This window comes from Thunnus albacares, chromosome 3 (genome assembly GCF_914725855.1).
Source record: "Thunnus albacares chromosome 3, fThuAlb1.1, whole genome shotgun sequence".
NCBI lineage: Eukaryota > Metazoa > Chordata > Actinopteri > Scombriformes > Scombridae > Thunnus > Thunnus albacares.
In genome coordinates, this window is record NC_058108.1 from 37,921,503 (window position 1) to 37,944,770 (window position 23,268).

Below are 23,268 nucleotides of genomic sequence, written 5' to 3' on the forward strand. Positions count from 1 at the left end.
TTTTTGTAGGAAATTCTGGACTTCCTGTTGGATTTAGATCAGGGGTGTCAGCATGTGATTTGTAGGTCTTGATGAGATGAATAATTGAGTTTTGGTTCGATCTCTCTATGACATTCCTACGGGCCATGGCAGCCATTTTCGTGACATAGGTGGCGCTCTCGAGCACATTTTGGCACTTTGGGGATAGTTTTTTCATTTTGTCAAATTTTTCACCAGACCTGATGTGCGTGCCAAATTTGGTGAGTTTTTGAGCATGTTTAGGGGGTCAAATTTAGGGTTTAAGTGGCAGAATAATAAAGAAACAAAGAGGAAAGAAAGAAACAAACAGAACAGAGGGTCTTTGCCCCTTTGCGGCTCAGGCCCTAATAATTAACATGCCTGATAGTCTCTTTTAAAGGTCCAAACAAGCCTTTTCCCACACAGTCCAGTCTAAACAAACAGGGAGAAAAGTCAGAGGGCCTCTGGAGGACTGATGGAGAATAGCAGCTCGAGAATAGAGCCAGACTGTGACAGACACTAACAAAAGCCCTCATTTTCTCCCACATACTTCGTTATATATGTCACCAGACTTGCTGCCAGTGATTAAAAAAAATAAAATTATTACAACCTTAAACTGTATTAAAAACTTTAGTAATGTGTGACAATGTTTAGCTGCTTCAAGCAGTGCAGGTGGTGACTGATTGACACATATTTGTCTCTCGGGTATCATCATAGTTGCATGCTCTTGCCTCTGCTGTGCTGAGACGGTTCAGTACAAAATACCTGTATACTAGTAGTCCTGGGAAGTTCAAATGTTGTTTTGTTGACTTGTCTCAGTACATTTGAGTACGGACTTCTAAATGTATTGAGTATTTCCAGTTTTGTAGTACTGGGTGTTGCGTATCTCTCAGGCCACTATAATGCAACATACTGATGTGTGTCTCAAGGGTTAGTAAATACATTTATGCTTCATTATCCTCACAAAAAAACACAACTGTGTTGGAAAATATCTGGTTCTTTGATGGAAAAAAAATCAAAGGTACAAGACTGTGGGCATAAAACCTTTTAACAAAGCTTAATGGGGATCTATTAGTCTCATTTCCAGCTCCATATTTTTATTCTGGGACTCCACTACAGCAGCTTTGCATGATTCACAGTTCAAAAAAAGCTCCTTATTTATCTTATACTGGTCCTTTATGCACCCCCTCAGTTCAGCCTCTGTCTCTAACAGGCAATCTTAGTTCATAATGATGAACGATATGCCTCTCATAATGATTTGAATTGAGAATTATTATATCAGAGTGGAAGTGAAGACTTTTCCACGGACAGTGAAAGCAGAGATGTTTGTGTTAATCATGGTGGACAGATGAAGGTCGTCTGTGTGAATGTGGAAGTTCGTCAGTATTAAAACAAATAAATAACATGAACGTAACCTTTCTGTCTGACCTCCACAGTCTGGATGTGAGAGATGGCATCTTGTGTGAACAAGTTAATATCTTGTTGTGTAGGAGTATGCTCTATGTGAAAAGTGCCCCGAGATAACTTTTGTTATGATGCTATATAAATAAAAATTGAATGAAATTAATTGAATACGATTGTTGCAGTATTAAAATGCACCTCTCACCCTGCAGTGACATCATGTTTCTCTCTTCCTGTGACTGACCTTCTGGTCCTGAGCTGCTGTCTGATGAACTCTGCAGCAGATCATTCCTGTTGATCTTCTTTAAAAGCTTCTTGGTCACCTCCACAGCTCCAGGAAGTTGGTAGGTCTGCACCATCAGATCCACAGTGTCCCGTCTCTCTGCCTTCTCCAGCTGGAATGCTTTGATGGCTTGGTGGCCCTCCAGACTTTCATCCTTGAGGAACCACTTAAAGTGCTTAAAGTCCTTCTCTATCAAATCCTCCAGAGTGTTCAGTAGGTCCTCCTTCGTCTTCATATCTCCCTGTTAAAATCACAGAATATTGTCAACACGAAGGACTTGCCATTTGCACAAACAACAGTCTACAGCCAGATGTTCTATTGTGTCCCCATGGTCATTGTATTTAAGTCTCTGATCCTGCCTGCTTTCCTTTTGGATTCTGCTGACTACTGACTTGTTATCAACCTCTGCCTTGAATCAAAAAACAGTTTTTTTTACTTTTATCTTACCTCCTATGTTGCTGAGTCTTGCCTATGAGTCCAAACATCACCTACCAGAAACATTGGAAAATCAAAAATGAATCTCACATGTAATTTAATTTACAAACAGTACAGAAATAAATGACTCATGTGAAATCAAGGTGTCAACAACACTAAACAATGGTCAAATGGGTCAATCTCAAAGTTCACTTGAATTTTTCAGATTACTGAAACAACACTCGTCATGGCAACAGCGATTCCCCTGAGGTCATGTGCTGAGGGGAAGTTAATGAGGGCATGTTGCACAACTAATGAAACGCAGCCTCATTTGGCCGGCGCCCCTCACACAGGAAGTGTCACACCAAATTAACCGAATTAAATTTGAAAACAAATTTTTAATTAATGCTGGTATGACTACGAGACACAGACTAAGAATAAACATTTTTTATTTCATAGTTATTTTGTTGTACATTATTAATTTATGTTTAACATAACAGCCTTTCTTCTCTGGATAATTGGAACGGGGGCGGCACCTCACATTAACCAGCTGCCACTGAGACTAAAAGTGCCTTTAGACTCTTTAACAACATCAGTTGTGTAAGTTTATTGTGAGTCACACTGTGTGAGACAGTTCCAATAAAGTCTTGGTCAGAATCTGTTTCAGACTGTATGATATCAGTTTGAGGAAGTTTGTCAGATTGTTTGATGAATGTGTGGTGAATCATAAAGAAGATAGCACACATTATGACAATTCCGTTTTCTTCATGAAAAGGTTCAGGAAGCACATTTGGTGATTCCATATTTTTGTAAACAAAAGGTCTCATACTGTCTCAGCAGAGTTACTGACATTAATGCTACAGGATTCAACAAAGCACCACAACATGTCAGATAGGTTGGTTAGCTTGAATGAGGTCGACCGCTCCCTAAAACAGTGAAGAGATAGAAATGTATTTAAAACTCACAGAGAAACAACAGCTGTCTTTTTCCTGACTGAAGTCTTGTTGATTGTAGATTCTCCTGCAGACTGAGAGAACTGAATCTGTGGAGTCTTTATGAGCCGAAGGGCAGAAGAGTGATGAACACCTCCAACAGGAACTAAACCTTCACATTTTCTCAGAAAAAGGGCATGACTGGTTAAAAGTAGATCAGTATGTTGTGTTTCTACACCCACAATATGTGGTAGTGACTTTGACATATTAAAGTTTCTCATCTGTTCGGTGACCACATCCTGTTACTGCAGCTGACACACAGACTGCTGCAACACATCAAAACAGCTCAGAGACACTAAATTCATTCACCTGCATCGTATCAGGATGGAGACAAATATCTCAAAAACATGGACACATAAAACCAAATCTGTTTGGACCGACACCACTAGAAGGAAGACAGAGAAATTTTTCTATCTTTTATTTAGGTGAACTGACTTTACACACTCTCACAGCAGCCTAACTGAACAAATCTAAACTCACATCAACTCTCGACCTGAAACACTGTGAAGTTTCTTTATACATTAATTAACCTGCTGTGACCTGCCCCTGGTCAGCCATGACTGTCGCCCCAGTTTGTGTCTCTAATGTATCAGCAGACATTCGGGTCACAGATGTAACCATTGCTTTCTCTAAAAGACAATTAACCGGCAATGCAGGTCATTTAAAAACATCTACCGCTGTTTTTGACAGTATTTCCCGAATCTCCAAAGACTCTTCAAACCATCTCGATTAAAAAAAAATCAGTCCACTGCACGATAACGAAAGATTTTTAACTTGTTTCCCAAGTCGTGACTCTGTTTCCTATCCAGGCAGGCTGCCATCTTTGTTTTGATACACAGAGAGAGGGTTAAAAATCTTTCTCATGACTTAGCAGGCAAAATATTTTTTCATCCAGATGGTTCAAAAAGTCTTTAGGGGATTCTGGAAATACCTTCAGACAGCAGCAAGTGTCTTTAAACATTTTTAAACGTTGCTGGTTAATTATCTTTTAGAGAGAGCGGTGGTTACCTCTGTGACCCAAATGCATGCTGATGATGCTGATGACATGAGAGGTACAAACTGGGGGCAACCATGACTGGTTCTTCAGCTTTCATTTTTATAAATGTCATTATTCTTTGACAGATTGACACATCTGTATTACTGTGAATTAAACTGCAGATTTGTTGAACATGTAGGTGAAGGTAAGACTGTATATAGAAAACACCTTCACACAGGAATCAGGGCCGTCTCTGGGATATCCACTGGCTGGAGATCAGTGTTCCCATTTGAATATTATATAATAATTTTATAATACTACTGCAGCTTTATTCAACTTCAAGTCTGCATCATAAAATAAGATCCCAGGATGGAAATTTTGTATTACAACGACACAAGAAGAAACCAGAGAGGTAAATGGGAACATGATACAGATACATTTTTTTAAAAAAGGAAAAGAAAAAAAAAATATAGATTTAAAAAAAAGATCAAAATTAAAACAATATACACAGTATATTACCCTAACTGACAGACATAAATATATATGCAGAGACAATTGTGAAATTATCTTAAATCCAGATCAAAGTTGCAGCATAGTAGATAAAATATGATTGGAATGAATATCAGTAGTCTGTTTTATAGATTAGCATTAAAAGTTATGATGTATACACTCTGTATATAATGGATGTCAAGTATAAAGTGAAGTGAAACTCTAAGTATATACACATATATACAATGTATACTGTGATATGTCTATACCAAAGACTAAAAAATATGGATGTAGCCACCGTGACGTCACCCACTGGTGCCTGACTTCATTTAACTCCTGAATACTGTGCAGTTGTCATGAAAGGGGAAATTAGCTATAGAGACCAAAACTGTTTTTTGTATCAGGCTGTAACATGTTTATTTCTGCTGTAACATGGGGGTCTATGGGGATTGACTCACTTTTGAAGCCTCAAGTGGTCATTCAAGGAACTGCAGTTTTTGGAACTTCCTCATTGGCTTCATTTTTCAGCCCTGAAGGTTACCGCTTGGTCTATGTACAATATATGTATATGTATAACAATAAAAATGAGAACAGAATAAAACAGTACAGCAGCTTAGTATAGAAACAATATGACATAATATTTTTTAAAAAGGACAGTATGTTATTTTATGATAGAATAGTGGAGTGGTTCAGTAGTATCTTTCGCCCCTGTCATGCCTTACTCTGGTTTAATCATGTTAGGGATATGATATGGAACATAACCTGGTTATTAAAGTCACTGTATGATTCTAATATTATCAGGTTATTGATCATCTGTGCAGGAGTGTCTTTGACTCTTTCGCATTAAACTGTAATTCCTGTACTGACCTGCAGAAATTTCACCACCGCTGTCATTTAATTATTTGAAACTGACTGCTGTTTTTATAGATTTTGTGACTCCACAGTTCACTCTCACCACTGTAACTTCCAGGTCTTAGATGGAGCACCGTGGGTTGAAAGAACAACTTTCAGCAAAACTTGGCATACGGTACACCAGCAACAGTGATACACATTAGTATGCCAAGTATCAGTATTACACTTTCACTTATAGCAGTCCCAACCACGTTCATGATCCAATGTTCAAATTAAAATTAATACAGCAGATAAGATGTTTTAAAGCTGAATCACTCTGCATTAAGAGAATCTAACATGCTTGTTGTTTTGTATAGTAAGTATTTTCTATAAAATCCATGCAAAGAGAATGTCTGTGTGGATCTGTTGTGGCAGGAAGATCTAGACAGGATTTAGACATGTTAACAAAATACTGAGGATTTCAATAAACAGCAACTTGATAAAGAAATTTCACTGCTGCTGTCATTAAATTAACTGAAACCGACCACTGTTTGTTTTGTATATTTTTTGCTTCCGTGGCTTCACAGTTCACATAGCAATGAATACAGCTACAGCTCCAGTTCTGAATAAACGCAGCAGTCAAAATAACAGTTCAAGTGCTGTTACAAGCAGTTTTATTATGTCATAGAATTTACAAAATTATTATCTGCTGGTTCTACTAAAGGAGAGCCTGAAGGGAGAGAAGACAGTCAGGAGGCAGCACAGTGTGGTACCAAAGGTAAAAGAATAATCACTACAACTAAGATCCCCGCTCACCCAACCTAAAGGTGACCACAACCAAACTACCTCCACACACCACTCCGCTACAAACCAGCTGCCACACCACATGAAACCGCCCCCAGTGCAGCCACCAGTAAACCCTACAGAAGGATTAGCGTTAGTCTTCTCTTTAAAGTATTAAAAATCAGGCAGCATTAACAAACTATTCAAAACATAGTGGATAATAATGGGCACTTGACTGGAATCAAACAGATAATTACTGAATAATTTGCATTTGTATATGAAATTATGTAATTATTATGTTCGCATATCGTGACATAAGTTGTGACAGTGAATACACAAGAATACAATGTGCACAGTACAGGGTAAATATATACTTAAAATATTAATCTTAGATGATCAACAACAGACCAAACCTGTCTGGTTAATTGACACCAAATTAATTTCTAATAACCCATTCTGTCAACAAAAAACATCACAATCAATCATATTTGTACAGAGTAAAATAATTGATACATTTATTTTTTTAAAAAAGGCAATAATTTGTTTAAATTTATGAATTTGTGTGTGGAGCCTGTTGTAAATTCGTTGTAAATTTGTTTAGTTCACCAGTTGGTTTTGTCAGCAGTTCTGAAAATATGATTTTGGATCTGTGCTGGTGTATTGATCGTGTGTGTGAATGTTTCTGGAGACACTGAAGAGACAAACCAGGCAGCACTTTTCTCCTTTCCCTCTGACTTGTCTCTAAGTTGTCGCTGTATAAACTTCTCTACTCTACTCAACCTTTCAGTAATTTCTGCGCAGCAGATTGGAGGACAAGTCAGATCTGTGTAGAAGTTCAGGAAATGACCGATTCAGTGTTGTCACTGTTGGGTTGTTGTAGGACACAAAGGTATTTGTGCCCAGTGGAAGTTCGCAGCTGTCTGATGGCGAGAACAAGACACAAAACAGCAGCAATCATCAAACAGTGAGAACTGAAGGCAGATACACAAGCGTTTGATTTAACCCTTTCAACCCTTTCAAGGTGTTTTTCCTTGATTTTAATCACCGTCATTTATATGCTTTTGTCAGAGTCATTAAATGTGTCGCCCAGGCTACAGTATATATAGATTTTTTTTCAAGTTAAGCTATTCAGAAATACCATGCTCTAGGACAGTCGTTCCTAACTTATTCTATCAGACTGCCAGCCCTCAGAAAACTCAATTATTGATACCACCGATCATGTTCCAAATGTGTTCATTTAAATTGATTTGAAACTCATATAATAATATAAAAGTGGATAATAGTGGATGTTACAATATTTTGTAATACTGTTGAACTGAATTATTAAAGTTGGTTCAGCTAACTTTGCAATTGTATTACTACCACTTGGACTGGCAGAAACCAGACAGTTGAACTGTTTACATGGTTATTTTTTTTCCTTTACTTTAAGTTAACAATTTTATCTGTTTATCCATTCCTATCATTTCCTATTTTATCAAATTACTTGAGTTACTCTACAGGCTTTCCATGTATCCTGTCAACTGCAGAAGTACACCAAATGGTACATGTATGCCTGGTTGGGAGAAGACTTTTTATGGGGGGGAAAAAGGAGATGTAAACTTTGAAGTTTAACCAGAAGTTTTCAATTCAGCAATAATCTAAATATCACCATGTTGATGGGACATTCTGAGCCTTAGTAATGCCGAAACATGTATTGACAAAGTCAAACCAACATTTTCATTAATTTGAGCACTGAGAAGCATTGAGATTGTAATTTTTCTGTATCAGAAAGAGACAGGAATGACAGAGAAACACACATGTCAGTTAAGGGCAGGTCCAGCTGATTTTACACAGTCTGTGTACAATGTTTTATGATTTTGAGATTAAGGGGCACGCATTTTGAAGCAATTTGCGTCCCTTGGCCGCAAAGGGTTAAACAACTTTAACATGTGCTGCCTTGTTTTCATGAATGAAAGTGAACGCACACTTACATTTCCTCAAACCAGATGTCAGCCTCTGCTCTCCACCATGTTCCGCCCTGGAGGAAAAATACAATGCAACTCAGTTAAATTAAAAAAACTGTTAATTTCACTCATCTCAACATCCAAGCATGCAAAGCGCTCTTGGCTATGGGAATCTTTTAAGTTCAAATATGCAGCCTTGTAGTCAGGCAGACGGAGGTTGGATCATGCTCCCACTAGAAACAAATTGAGACAAGTTCCTCTAAAGGGTCTCTGTGCAGTTGTTTTGGTCCAGGTACAATTGCTGAGTTTAGATCTGCCAAAACAAATCATACCGATGAGAAAAACCAGCCAGAGTCCCATTCAACCGGACTGAACAATGCAGGGTTCGAACCATCCTTACAGTTGAAAATGGACTGCTGCTGAAAAGGCTCAAGTCCCGGCCACCAAACAGATTGTTTTGCATGTTTTGTTTTTCATGCTTTCCACATTTTGGTAATTACAGTCACAGAGATACCACTAGTCTTGTGCCTTTCAACAATCCTCAGCTTGTCAGTGTCGCAGAGAAACAGTATGTGAACTGTTGTTGTCTGTTGATACCTGAGAGTGTCCAGTCTCCAGTGTGGATCGTCCAGTCCAGTAGACAGCATCTTCACTCTTGAGTCTCCCACATGATTGACGCTCAGGTCTTGCTTTCTCAGAGGGGAGGGACTAGATCTCAGAGTGGAGCCCAGCCCTACATCTGTGATGGAACTGCCTGTTAGCCTGGAGACACCAACACACACACACACACACACACACACACACACACACACACACACAATTCAGTTTTCCTTTCAGTGGGTAAATGTTCATCTCTTGTAAAGTTGAATCCTGACCTTAAAGTGTCCAGTCTCCAGCGTGGATCCTCCAGCTCATCAGACAGCAGCTTCATTCTTGAGGTTCCTGGATGATTGTAGCTCAGGTCTAGATCTCTCAGGGAGGAGTTGGAAGAGCCTAGGGCTGAGGCCAGAAAAACACAAATCATTAGTTGTTTAATTCTTGTTTATGAGAGCCAGACTTCAAGGGATGTGAGGATGAAGACATGGCCCACCAAGTTCCACCATGGAGGGATGTCATGTGCCCCAACTAGTCCCAATGACATGATACTTTGTCCCTCTGATTCAGTCTATTAGTTAGTTACTGTGTCAGGGTAGCACAGTGGGGGAACTGCCACCTACAAACAAGTTCCCTTCCTTTCACAATTATCACTGCATCTGGGCCAGGCACACGGAGGAATTTCCAAAAGGATAATGAACAAAATTAACTACTATTGGTGGTTCATTTCTACCTTCCTCAATGACCCGACCAACCCAGAAATGCCAGGCATTCCCATGGAGTGAAGACTGCACAGCTCTGTTCAGCACTCACAGAGGCTTCTGTGCTAGCTTATCCAGACTGCCTTCAAGCCTTCATCATGGACACTGGTATCAACAACGTGGGTTGTGGCAGGTGGCAGGTCACTGTATGCTACAGCCAACCATAGGGAAGCTGCTACTTCCTGACTTCGAGATGTGCCACAGTTAAAATGGAGTTAGAATATCTCACAGAGAAAATAAATATGTTATTTATATAGCACCAAATCACAACAAAAGTCATCTCAGGGCACTTTTCACATAGAGCAGGTCTAGACCGTATTCTTCCCCCAAATTTAAAAAGTTACACTTTCTCTTTCAGGGTTTCCAGACATACCAGAGAATGCAGAAGCTTTAACATCAGGCTGCCTGTTGGTGGGAAGACAATGAGCCAGAGATGAGGAAGATCCGACACTGCTTTTATACACTGAGAGAGAGAGAGACCGAGGGTTACAGGACAAAAAGGCTGGGGAAGACTGCTTTACTCCTTAACAATGTGTCGTATTTTAGAATCTTTTAGGAACCTGTTGTTCTGTTTTTTCATGTAAATCTTAAAATCCAACTGAAATCACCTTTAGTTTTGCCTTTTGAAGTTCAAAATAATGTGAACATGGGGCGTGCCAGTGTCTGTGTTTGATTGACATCGGTTGGAGGGGCGTGTCAGTGTCTATGTTTGATTGACAGCAGTTGGAGGGGCGTGTCGGTGTCTATGTTTGATTGACATCAGTTGGAGGGGTGTGTCAGTGTTACACCATATGAACGGACACAAAGTAAACAACCTGCCGTACGTATAAGTGATAGACAGACAGTGTGTTGTTAACAGTGTAAATGAAAAGTAAAAACCGCACCAGCATCTAACGCGTCTGAAGCAACATTTGCAGGATGTGTTTACATGCTGTTTAATGTGCTGCAGCTGAGCAGCTAATTAGCTATCTAGCTGCTAACTCAGGTTAGCAGTGCACTTTTTCTCGGTGAATGTTTGTTTGGTGGCTCATTCAACAAGCCAAGGTGCAGGACAATATGTGTGTTCATGTGTGTAAGTTAGATAAGGAGAATTTAGCAGGTAAGCTAATGTGGGTTGTTGTTAAGTAAAGTTGGGATGTTTCACTGGCACTCTTTTTTCTAAATTTTGTGGAAAGGTTTTATTTTTTCTCCAAAGCTTGGAACCTCAGGTGCGCTGCATAAGAGATAAGAACAATTTTTCCTCTCCCACAAAGCAGTTACACTTAAAACTTTTGATTTTCTCTTTCAGGGTTTCCAGACATATTAGAGATTGCAGAAGTTTTACCATCAGTCTGCCTGCTGGTGGGAGGATCAGGAGTCTGAGGGGAGGAAGATCCAACACCGCTGTTACACACTGAGAGAGAGAGAGAGAGTCACAAGACACAACTGCTTTAATTTTAATAAGCTCATTTTATGTTTGTCAAATAAATGCAGTGGAGAAAAAATACAGTACAATATTTTCATCAGAAATTTAGTGGACGTGTAGCAGGAATTGGAAGTACTCATATACCTCACAATTATACGCAAAATATATAATAGGGGTCTCTCAATCAAAACAATAACAAAAGTTGGAGTTTGATAAGGTTGTGAAGTAACAAGGGATCATGGAAGTTGTTGTCTTTACTGTTAAACAACCATCTTCTTCAGGTTAGGATTACTTCAGTGTTCATCATTCAGGAGCTGAATTATCTGCAGAGACCAAGATCTCTGAAACGCTTATCTTAAAAATGTGGCTTAAAACTGAATAGAAGTCAATTTATGACAGTTTCTGGTGGACAACCACAACACCAATGTATTATCTTGTATGCATATACTCTTTGGTAGAGGGGATATGACACCACTGACAGATTTCTCTGGGTTTGAAAATTGTAGGAAACATTTGGGATAATGTAAGTTCACAACTCAGCAGAACCTATAACATAGGTCTAGTCGTTTTCAGACATTTTAATGCGGAATAGTTACATATTATAGCTTTCAGTACAATTTTATATAGTTTTTGGACAACAACAGAGGTCTACGGCACAGAGGAATAAGACATATCAGGCTTTGGATACACACACAATACTTGTTGGTAGATAAGTTCATTGTTGTTTATTGTTCTATATTTTTCTTCATGGATCCAAACATGAAGAAAAATATAGAAAATCGACAGAATTATCCTTTAATTCTGATCGCTTTGTAGAGATCTGTTTTCACTTTGACATATGAGGGTCTTTGATTTAATGTTGTAAAACAATTAACCCTCCTGTTGTTCTCGGGTCAAATTTGACCCGTTTTCAAATGTTTTTATATCACAAATATGGATTTCTTTCATCTAATTGCTTGAAAATCACATGGATGGTTCCATACAACACACTTTGCAAGTAAAAGTAATCACTACTTTCATTGAATTTTGGGTGTTTTATGAAAATTTATAGCATCTGTGGACTTTTGTCCTCTGGAGTCAAAATTGACCCGGGAGGACAAAAGTTGCATGGTCGATGGGAAGACAACAGAAGGGTTAAACATGAACAATTCCCAGATGTGTGAATACATTTTACATTATATATTACAAATATAACATTGAGTGGAGCTGTTTTACATAAAGAGTACTTTTATACTTAATAAGTTAGTAAATTAAGCAACTAATACTTCTGTACTTTTACTAAAGTAAGACAGTCAGACATACCAGAAACTGCAGAAGCTTTACCACCAGTCGGCCTGCTGGTGGGAAGATCAGGTGTCTGAGAGGAGGAAGATCCAACACTGCTGTTACACACTGAGAGAGAGAGAGAGATTATGTTATATTTTTGATTAATCAAGGAACTAATTGGCAGTTTATTCGAAAATGAAAATAATCGTTAGTTGTAGCTGTATTGTGTTTTAATTATGTTCCTGTGACTGACCTTCTGGTCCTGCACCGCTGTTGGACGAACACTGCACCTGATCATTCTTGCTGACATTCTTGAAAACCTGCTTGGCTACGTCCACAGCATCAGAAAGCATATTCACCAATGCAGCTTTTCCAGACTTACCAGAGCCTGCAGAAACTTTACCATCAGTCGGCTTGCTGGTGGGAAGATCAGGAGTCTGATAGGAGGAAGGTCCAACACTGCTGTTACACACTGAGAGAGAGAGAGAGAGAGAGAGAGAGAGAGAGAGAGAGAGAGAGAGAGAGAGAGATTATGTGTTATATTTTTTATAGTTGACTTTTTACCATCATTATTTATCATCGCATTCATACTTTTGAGATGGTGGCTGAAACCCAGTCAAGTACATAAAGTATAAAGTTCAGCTGAATTTCTGGGCGTCCTGATGAATACTTGAGCTTTTACCTGACAACTGCAACATCCTCGTTTGGATTCCAGCTCAGGACTTCCTTCCTGTCTCCCTTCATGTCCTGTCTACCTCTATACTGTCCTATCCAATTTCTTAAAAAGCAAAATTTGGTAAAATGGCCAAAAAATCATCTTTAAAAAACCAACAGAGTTCTGTATTTATCAAACTGCTAAACGTGAAATTTTGCACATAACTTAAAACATAGAAGTAAAAATCATTCTAACTTCTATTTAACCTACCCTCAAACATAAGAATAAGAGTATGTACACTTAATATTAAATTAATTAAATTAAAAACACAAAATGCTTATACTGCTGTCCCAAGTAGTTCGGTATAGTTTTGAGGTTCTTGTACATTACTTGAGTATCTCCATGTGATGCTACTTTCTACATTTCAGAGGGAAATATTGTACATTCTACTCCACTACATTTATTTGACAGCTTTAGTTACTTTTCAGATGAAGATTTGACACAATGGATAATATAACAAGCTTTTAAAATACAACACATTGTTAAAGATGAAACCAGTGGTTTCCAACCTTTTTGTCTTTTGACGTCTTACAAAAAGCAGTGTGTAGTCGGGGTCACATTTCACATGTCTATGAGTTGTTAACAGCTTAGTCGATTAATCAATTAACTGATCAACAGAAAAATAATCCAAGCAACTATTTTGATGATTAATCTTTTAAGTCATTTTTCATACAAAAACACCAAACATTCCCTGGTTGCAGCTTCTCATTTGACAGCATTTGCTACTTTTCTGTTTTATGTGACAGTAAACTGAGCATCATTGTGTTTTGGACTGTTGGTCAGACAAAACAAGACATATGGAGATATTTTGATGCACATTTTTCACTATTTTGTGACATTTTATAGATCAAAAGATTAATTGATTAATCAAGGAACTAACTGGCAGATAAATCAAAACTGAAAATAATCGTTAGTTGTAGCTTTGTGTGTTTTATATATGTTCCTTTGACTGACCTTTTGGTTCTGTGCTGCTGTCAGACAAACGCTGCACCAGATCATTCCTGTTGATCTTCTTTAAAACCTCCTTGGCCACTTCCACTGCTCCAGAAGATTCATATTTCTGCACCATCAGATCCACTGTGTCCGTTTCGTCAGCCTTCTCCAGCTTGCTCTTTGGGATGGGTGAGTCACCCTTCTGCAGATGCCATTTGAATGTCTTGAAATCCTCTTTTCCCAAACCTTGCAGCACGTTCAGGAGGACCTCGTCCATCTTCATGACATCCTGTTAAAATAAGATCTGTATGAACATCAATAGACTACTGAGTGGGCCTGCTGGGCACAGACCTGAACAAGAGCCTCTGTTTAAAGCAACTGTAATCATTTATCTCTTATGTTTATTTTTATCTTTTCATTTTAAGTATCTGATGTGATCTTTGTATTTATTGTACGTCTCCAGCGGGAACGAAGGCACTGAGATGTTGTAGCTATACTCTGCCTGAGTCCTGACTAACGGCGATAAAGTGTACTCTTTTCTGGGGTACAGTCCAGGGCTGTCTATATGGCTATACGTAGATGATATCATTCTTTTTGTCACAACCACAAGACTCCATTGAGCCTTTGCTGGATCTTACTGAAAATGTTGGTAAACTGTCAGTCTACACAGTTAATTAGCAAAAGGGTGAATGTATGTCATAAGCTGATCAAAGGTAACAGAGAGTCTTGGGGAACATCATTAATGGGTTGTGCAAATTCAGTTAACATGAAATCACTTTGCCCAGATTTTTGTATATGCTTACAAATCTTCCTTTTTTAAACTAAAGCTTTTTTTGAAGCCTCAACTCAATTATTTTGCTATTTATCGGTCAATACAAAGTACATTGTGTGGCAAAAAGACTGTGGGAGGCTGGAGGCCTGACTCTGCCAGATGTTTAACATTACTATTGGGCAGCTAAAGCAAGAACTCTGCGTCACTGGCAAAATGTTAATTCTGGGGATTTGTTCATCTCCACCCCTGCATGAATAGGCAGTAATATGCCTGTCTCTTCCCTTCCTTCATTACTGTTTGTCTCTCTCACTAATAAAACATATATACACATATACAAATATATACATATATACTATATAAATACACAAACACATATATACATAGATACTACATTCACAAACACACATATACATAATAGTATATATGTATATACACTATATATTTGTTTTAAATAAAACAAATAATATTCCTGATACGTGTGTTCATGTATATAGTATATTTTATATACTGTATACATGAACAGACATATACATATATACTTGAACACACATACACATATATACTATATACATGAACACACATATACATATATACTATATACTTGAACACACATATACATATATACTATATACTTGAACACACATATACATATATGCTATGGCATGTTATTCAGGCAGTGGCAGTCCTGGCTGTTTTGACCTTTCAAGATTAAGCTAACTCACAGCAATCAGCTGGTGGATTATATTTCTATTATCATTATTAGAGATGGGTATGGTTTGAATCTTATCTATACCACTACACTTACCAATAGTCACTATTATAAACTCAATAATATCTCACCAGGAATTAATCTAAATTTTAAATAAAACAAATAATATTCCTGACATCAAAACACTGATTGAAGTTAGAATTAGTCATTCATCCTCCTCTTACTATTGATAGGGATTCACAGGCTTTTTACTCAATAAGGTTTATGAACTTACAGTAATGAGTAACATATCAATATTACCAATATATTATTATATTTCCTCTGAAGCCATTTAGTTTTAATTTAAATTAATGTTTTTAACAATAATAATGTCAGGTACACTCAGCTTTCTTTGTTGTTTTAGCAGAGTGGAGTCGCAGCGTCACAGCATTGATGGTCATAAAAGTACACAGAAGATAGAGTAGTAATGTAGTTTTATATATAATAAATCCAAACATCTTCTTATATCTATAGGTTGCTTACCTTGCATACCTTCTAGCCTTTCATGTGTGAAATAAACAACATTCAAACAAAGAGAATTCAGATCCACTTACTCAGGTTGTTCCTGTCAGCTCGTACAACTCTGTCTATTAAAATACTGACCTGGTTTTTTTATTTCATGGAACAACTTTGGTAAAGACTCCACCCATAAACTCTTAAACAGTCCTCCATTGTCTGTCCTGGTTGTGTTTAAACTTGTTTATCTAAAGATGCAGTCAGACTGGTCTGACAATCAGACTGTTTGTGACACTTACAGTAAATGAACCAAAACCCATCACTTAAAACCAGGTGAGTGAGAACGTCTCTCTCCTCTCATTGATCAGATGGGTAAGATGGGTCTAGATATATTATATTTCTATTGTTAGAAATATAATATATCTATCAATCTAAGATGCACTGTATGCTTTGGTTTAAACGCACAATATGTAATTTCAGCCGCTAGGGGTCTCAATCAAAACAATAACAAAAGACGGAGTGTGATGACGGTGTGAAGTAGCAAGGGATCATGGGAGTTGTTGTCTTCGTTGTTAAATAACCAGCTTCACCGGGATAGGATTACTCCAGTGTTAATCGTTCGGGATGTTTTTACCGGCAGAGGTCTCCTCCTCTCCAGAACAAACGGACCCGGAGATTACAGGTAAAAACACTGAATAAAGCTGCTTCACCTAAAAAATCAGTGTTTCTCTGACGATGTATGGTGACCACCGGATGTCTGGTACGGGCTGTTAGCCAAGCTGCTGCTAACACTTGTTCGGTTTATTTCTCTTCAGATTATTTAACTTTGGATCGTTCGGCCGGTTTCTCCCAGGAGCCAAATTATCCACAGAGGTCTCCTCCTCTCCAGAAACAAACGTACACGCAGATTGAAATCGTTAAAAATACTAATTAAAGCTGTTTCATTTTAAAAAATCAATATTTCTCCGACGATGTTTGGTGACCACCGGACTTCCTGGAGGGGCTGTTAGCCGAGCTGCTGCTAACGTTTGCCCAGTTTATTTCTCTGATAACTTAAGATCCAGACGTCCAATGACTAAAATCCTTCTTCCGGCTAAAAGATATAGTTAAAAACCACCTAAATTTATCATGAAAATGTGCCTTAAAACTGAATAAAAGTCAATTTATAACAGTTTGTGTGGAACAACCACAACGCTGATGTATTATCTTGTATGTGTGTAAGTTACTCCTTGGTAGACGCCATTGTAGCGGACAAACACAGCGCCACCGTATGAATCTTGTGCGTGTTTACTCTTTGGTAGAGGAGGTATGACGCCATCGACAGGCGACCAAATGAAACGGTCCGTTACTTTGATTAAATTACAGATTTCTCTGGGTTTGAAAATACACAACTCAACAACATATATAACACAGGTCTAGTTGTTTTTAGACATTTTAATGTGGAATAATTACATATTATAGCTTTAAGTGTAAAGATGTATTGAATCGTTGGGATGTTCTTGTTCATGTATTCATGTACTTTAAGGTATATTATGAGTTGCATTATGTTTACAGTTATGAGTTAAATGAAGGAAAGAACACACTATAGAGCAGGAACTGCATTGAAGTAGATCTCAATGGACATTAATGGACTTGTAATGAGTAACTGTCCTGCACACTGGACCCTGATCCATCCAGGGAACATCTCCATCTTCACTTAACCAACATCACAGTCATCATCTTAGACATTCGTTGTAAAAAGAGAGCGGTGGGACTTTTGAGTACACTCCTTTTATCTTATTTTATTTTACTTTATTTTATTTATTTTGCTTACTGTGTGATTCCATTGATTTGGACTTTGAGATTAGTTTTTTTATCAGTGGTCAGTCAACAGAGTTTAAAGGGGAAAAAAAACTTGACATTTAATGTGTGGAAAAAAATTTTTGTAAATCTATTTGGTATAATTGTAATATAATTAAGACTATCACTGGACTTGTTGACAGGTAGTCTGGTTACTTGAAATTCATCTATACATTATTTCCACTGATTGTATAGTGAGATGCTGTGACTTTTCACTGGTTATAATACAGTTCTTCTTGTACACAGCCAGTCTGTTGTTGCGTGCGTTATGTGGGGTGGATGTTTATTGTCTACTTCATCAGTCAAACAATCTCCTCATCAAATCTAGATTAGAGACTAAACTTCTGCTTCCTATTTAAATATACCAGGTTATCCTTTAAAGGGAGGGGTTTACATCAGCTTCCTCCATCTTAGATCACTTTAACATTAAATAATGAAAAGCATTTGTTTCTGTTAAGGATTTGGAGACATCAGTACATGCTTTTATATCCTCTCGTCCTGACTTTTGCAGTTCTCTCTCTCTCTGTAGGAACCAGTCAGTCAGTTTTATCTGGCCTGCAGTGCGACTCCTCACTGGTACCAGAAAGAAAAACCACATCTCTCCTGTCCTGTCCTGGTTTCTCTTCACTGGTTACCAGTCAAACACAGAACTGATTTTAAGATTGTGTTATTTGTTTTTAAAGCACTGCGTGGACTGGTACCATCCCTTATTCTACTGCCACATCGGGTCTGTTGACCAATCACAGCTCTTTAAAATCCAGAGATGATGCCCCTGATCATTATATAAATATCTTTAACACTCAAACATCTCTTTTCCTCAACCTTTTAATATTTGTTCTATTGTTTATTTGATTTATGTAAGGTTGAAATTCCTTCAGTCATTTGACACACTTTACCCTCATCCCTTCACACGTCAACGATAAATGTTTCCTCATAACTAAAAAGCAATGCGGTCCGACAGGTCTGATGAGTACAGTCAGTTCCAGAGAAACTCACTTCCTTTTTCACTGAAAGGATAATTAAATTATGCTGCTGCACTCACATCACAGCAGACTCTGTTAACAATTAAATAACAGAAAAGAAAACAGCATGAAAACAGATGATAAATTAAGAGAAAGCAGCTCAAGAGATGTATGAGAGGTTTCATTTGTTCTCACCTTTACGTTGACCTTGCAGTTTATTCCAAACTGTTTTTACTGGATCAGCTCTGGTTCAGGGTCTGGAAGCATCAACCAATCACAGGAGCAGCAACGATAAGAAATAAGATTTACTAACGAGGGCTTTGTAGATAGAGAGAGGTGAGTCGACATGAACATAAAGAAAGCAGTGCTGCAGAGCGTTCAGTGGAATCCTCATTTATCAAAGCAGCTCATCTGTTCTACATCCACCTTCCCTTTGAAAGTCCTCAAGTCTTAATGTAGAGTTACTTGTGAACAAAAGCAGAAAACAACAAAGATAAAAACAAAATTATCACACAATTAAGCTGACATACTGTAGTGTCCTGAGAGTAAGAGTGAAGGGAAGCTGGTATTAAAAAATATACACTCAGTTTGTCAGTGGTAGAATCTACATTTACTCAACTATTGTACTGAAGTACAGTTTAGAGGTACTTGTACTTTACTTGAGTATTTCCATGTGATGCTACTTTCTACATTTCAGAGGGAAATATTGTACTTTCTACTCCACTACATTTATTTGACAGCTTTAGTTACTTTTCAGATGCAGATTTGACACAATGGATAATATAACAAGCTTTTAAAATACAACACATTGTTAAAGATGAAACCAGTGGTTCCCAACCTTTTTGTCTTTTGACGTCTTACAAAAAGCAGTGTGTAGTCGGGGTCACATTTCACATGTCTATGAGTTGTTAACAGCTCCACCAAATAGTGATTTTTCCCTCTAAACTTCTCACATGCTTTCATTTCAATAAATGTTCAAATGATCCAATATTTCAGCAAAAATCAAAGATTAGAGAAAAAGTCCAAAAACTGAAAACAGATTTGTGTATCAGAACTTTGTTTTTTCTTCTTTCCTCTCCCATTAATCATCTCACCACCCCTCAGATTTATCTGCTGACCCTTTGGAGGGGCCCCGACCCCTAGGTTGGGAACCACTGGACTAAACTAGCTAACTGTATATAAAGTAGTGTAAACTAGCTCCACCTCCAGCAGCTACAACAGTAACATGCTGCTCTAACACTGATGCTTCACTATTAATAATCTAATGATGTCATATATAATAATATATCAGTCAGAGGGACCAAACCACTACTTTTACTGCAATACTTTAACTACATCAAGCTCATAATACTTATGTACTTTTACTGCAATACTTTAACTACATCAAGCTCATAATACTTATGTACTTTTACTGCAGTACTTTAACTACATCAAGCTCATAATACTTATGTACTTTTACTGCAATACTTTAACTACATCAAGCTCATAATACTTATGTACTTTTACTGCAATACTTTAACTACATCAAGCTCATAATACTTATGTACTTTTACTGCAGTACTTTAACTACATCAAGCTCATAATACTTATGTACTTTTACTGCAGTACTTTAACTACATCAAGCTCATAATACTTATGTACTTTTACTGCAGTAGGGTTTTTCATGCAGGACTTTTACTTTGTAATGGAGTATTTTTACATTGCTGTGTTGGTACATGTTAGTCAATGTATTTGTATCTCACAAGTCTCACAACTTTATGGAGCAGCAATATTTTTAACTATTTTAACTATTATATTAAGGTATCCTTTAATAAAATAATACAAACTTGTCAAACAGCTGCTTCTCTAAAATACTGTAAAATAATAAGATACTTGCTTCTTTCACATCATTAAATGCACTTAGTACATCCAACTGTTTTTATTCACATTTTTCAGTTTACACATTTAAAAAAAAAAAACCTTAATGGAAACACAGAAAATTTGAAAAAAAATACAGAAAATAGTGTAAGAAAAAAAGGGTTTCCTGTCTGAGGTGTAACAGCAGCTGAACAGACTGAGTGAATAAATGATGACGAACATGAATCATGTGACTCAAACATCGCCGAAGAGCTGAAAACATCTGCTAATATTCACAAACAGCAGGATGGACACAAATATCCATTTTACTTTGACCGTTTTCTGGAAAACTCGGTATAAATTTGAGCTACATTTGGATGAAACTTGATTAACAGTCAGTTAGATGAAACAAAACACGTCTTTTAACATCAGCGTCAAGTAAGAAACAAACAATATGACAGGAAGTTATTCTTTATTTCATAGAAACATTCGTGCAAAGGTACATAAAACACTTCTGTTGATTAAAAACAAGGTTTTTTTGGAGGAAGTCTTTCAGGTTCACGCAGCTGTCGTGTCTCCGTAGTTTCTGTTCCAGCAGCTGTAAAACTCCAGAGTCTGCGGACCGACGCTCCTCTTGATCTTCTTCAGCGACTCCATAAAGTCACTGAAACAAATGTTTCTCACCTGCGAAGAAACAGAAGATTGACTCAAAGGTTCTGTGGTTTACAGACTAACACTATATGCTGACGATGTTCTAATTTTCACTGCAATTCACAGCGATACATTTACTTTTAACTCCAACATAATATAATGTATATATACGTGTTATACAGAGTTACTGGTTATTCTGCAGATTCAAAATTTCAACATTGAACATGAGATAAATTCTTTCTCACTTTTTCTTCTGTCTTTATTTTCTTCCATCACTTGTTAATTTCTTTCTTCTTACGTTTAGTTTTTTTCCCCACTGAACTCAAGATATGAAAATTCCAAAAGGTTTAAACTTTAATCTTCTTCATTATCACTACTTACTAAATAAAATCTGTATCAGCACTTTTTTCTTAGTTCTGCTGGATTAAAAATCAGAGTGAAGCTGTAAACAGAACAGTGTTCCCGCATATGCTCAGTAGCGTCTGCCTTACACAGGACTACTCTCTGGAGACTGAAAACGTGATGCTGTTATTAGTCTTTGGAGTCGTTTCTAAACAAACTAACATGACCAAACTCTTCATGATGAAGGATCATGTGACCCAGTGCAGCGGTGTGACTCACTGACGTGTTTTTAATCAGATATATCAGCTTTGATACACACACAATACTTGTTAGTAGATCAGTTCATTGTTGGTTTGGATCCAAACATGAAGACAAATATAAGTGATGTTCAAACACTAAAGGAGGTCTTTTTTTTTTGCTGCACTGAGATTTTATAAAAGTTTAGTTTTAGTTTATTTGACACAATGAGATGAACAGATTTTTCATATATATGTATATATACACAGTACTGTATGAATGTGTGTATATGTATATATATATACACACATTCATACAGTACTGTATATATAAGAATGTCCAAGTTTCACATTAGTATTGATTTAACTTTCATTGGGGAATAACAGAATCATTTAATTCAATAATTTAAATGTGATGTTTTTATTCTTTTTACTTCTTGAATCTTGAATCATTCCAATCAGTAATCAATCAGTGATTGACAGATCGGCGTGGGGTGAACTCACCTCGCTGGCCTCCATGTTCCTCACCTGGTCTGGACGCAACTCTGCAACAAACAAACACAAACAAACTTCATCTAATCAAACAAACCTTAACAAACCATCAGAACAATGAAGTGAAGCTGCTCTCAAAGGCTGGTAATAATAATAATAATAATAATGATTTATATAATTTATAAACTCAGTAATTCAAATAATGCAAATATGTAATAAAAGAGGGAAACAGTGAAGGATTGTAAATGTTTAGAGGGCAGAAATTTTAGCTTTAAAGAATTAGAATTTCTTGTTAATCAGGAAACAGCGATTTTGTGATCTTAATAATTAATGCAAGTTCAAGAAATGGCCACAATATTTGCGTGATTACATGAGCATGAAATGTGCAAATGAACAGGCTGCTTGTGTTTGTATAATCTTTAATAGACGCCATTGACAGGAGACCAAATTAAATCGTTACCTTGATTTAAACTACAGATTTCTCTGTTTGAACATTGATGGAAACATTTGGGATAATATAAGAACACAACTCAACAACATTTATAACAGAGGTTTAGTCATTTTTAGGCGTTTTAATGTGGAATAATTACATATTATAACTTTAAACACAATTTTTAAAACCTCATATTCATAAACAAACACTGACTTAAAAAAAAACTTGTAAGGAGCTCTTTATAACATGAGTCTCACCTCTGATTGGTCCAAGAGAGGCGTCTTTAGCCAATGAGGTGAGGTCGCTGCCGGAGTAGCCCTCCGTCATTCTAAACCAATCAGAAACAGTCAGAGAGAGGAGAGGTCATGTGATCAAAACATCCCAGACAGACTGTTCAGGGTCAGGAATTTAAATCTCCATGGAAACGCTGGTCTAGTCTGTCTAAAAGCAACAGTCTGGAGCCCAAATGAACATTAAACCTCCTGTTCATACTGACCATTAGAAGATTCCTTCATAATGACCTTAATGAAGTTAATCTGAAGCTAATATGAAGCTTCAGCGTCCAAATGAGTCAAATCAAGTAGATATCTTTCAACGTTACAGTCTTTTTAGTGCCAAAGTTCCTCTTTTTGTTACTATACTTCCACCTGCAGCTCAACAGGGAAACACTGTCCGAGGAAACACAAAGAGGGAATTTGATGCTAAAAAGACTGTAAAT

The 23,268-nt window shown here is 37.2% G+C and overlaps 2 protein-coding genes and 1 long non-coding RNA gene across 4 annotated transcripts in view; all 3 read right to left on the minus strand.

Moving 5' to 3' along the window:
- Positions 1 to 14,341, minus strand: part of LOC122975184 (NLR family CARD domain-containing protein 3-like) — a 32,009-nt gene extending 17,668 nt beyond the window's left edge. The window contains exon 1 of the mRNA XM_044343464.1: positions 13,805 to 14,341. Within this exon, the coding sequence (XP_044199399.1) occupies positions 13,805 to 14,066 (262 nt within the window). The 5' untranslated portion in view covers positions 14,067 to 14,341. The remainder of the gene's footprint in view (positions 1 to 13,804) is intronic.
- LOC122975475 lies at positions 1,865 to 3,149 on the minus strand. The gene is made up of 3 exons (XR_006400687.1): positions 3,061 to 3,149; positions 2,129 to 2,169; positions 1,865 to 1,922 (listed from the first exon to the last, which is right to left on the minus strand). It is a non-coding gene; the product is annotated as an uncharacterized LOC122975475 (long non-coding RNA).
- Positions 14,342 to 20,851: 6,510 nt separating the features above from the next.
- Positions 20,852 to 23,268, minus strand: part of LOC122975496 (spastin-like) — a 13,248-nt gene continuing 10,831 nt past the window's right edge. For both annotated transcript variants that reach the window (XM_044343952.1, XM_044343960.1), the window contains exons 15-17: positions 22,808 to 22,878; positions 22,130 to 22,170; positions 20,852 to 21,080 (exon numbers count right to left, since the gene is read on the minus strand). In XM_044343952.1, the coding sequence (XP_044199887.1) occupies positions 20,955 to 21,080; positions 22,130 to 22,170; positions 22,808 to 22,878 (238 nt within the window). In that variant the 3' untranslated portion in view covers positions 20,852 to 20,954. The remainder of the gene's footprint in view (positions 21,081 to 22,129; positions 22,171 to 22,807; positions 22,879 to 23,268) is intronic.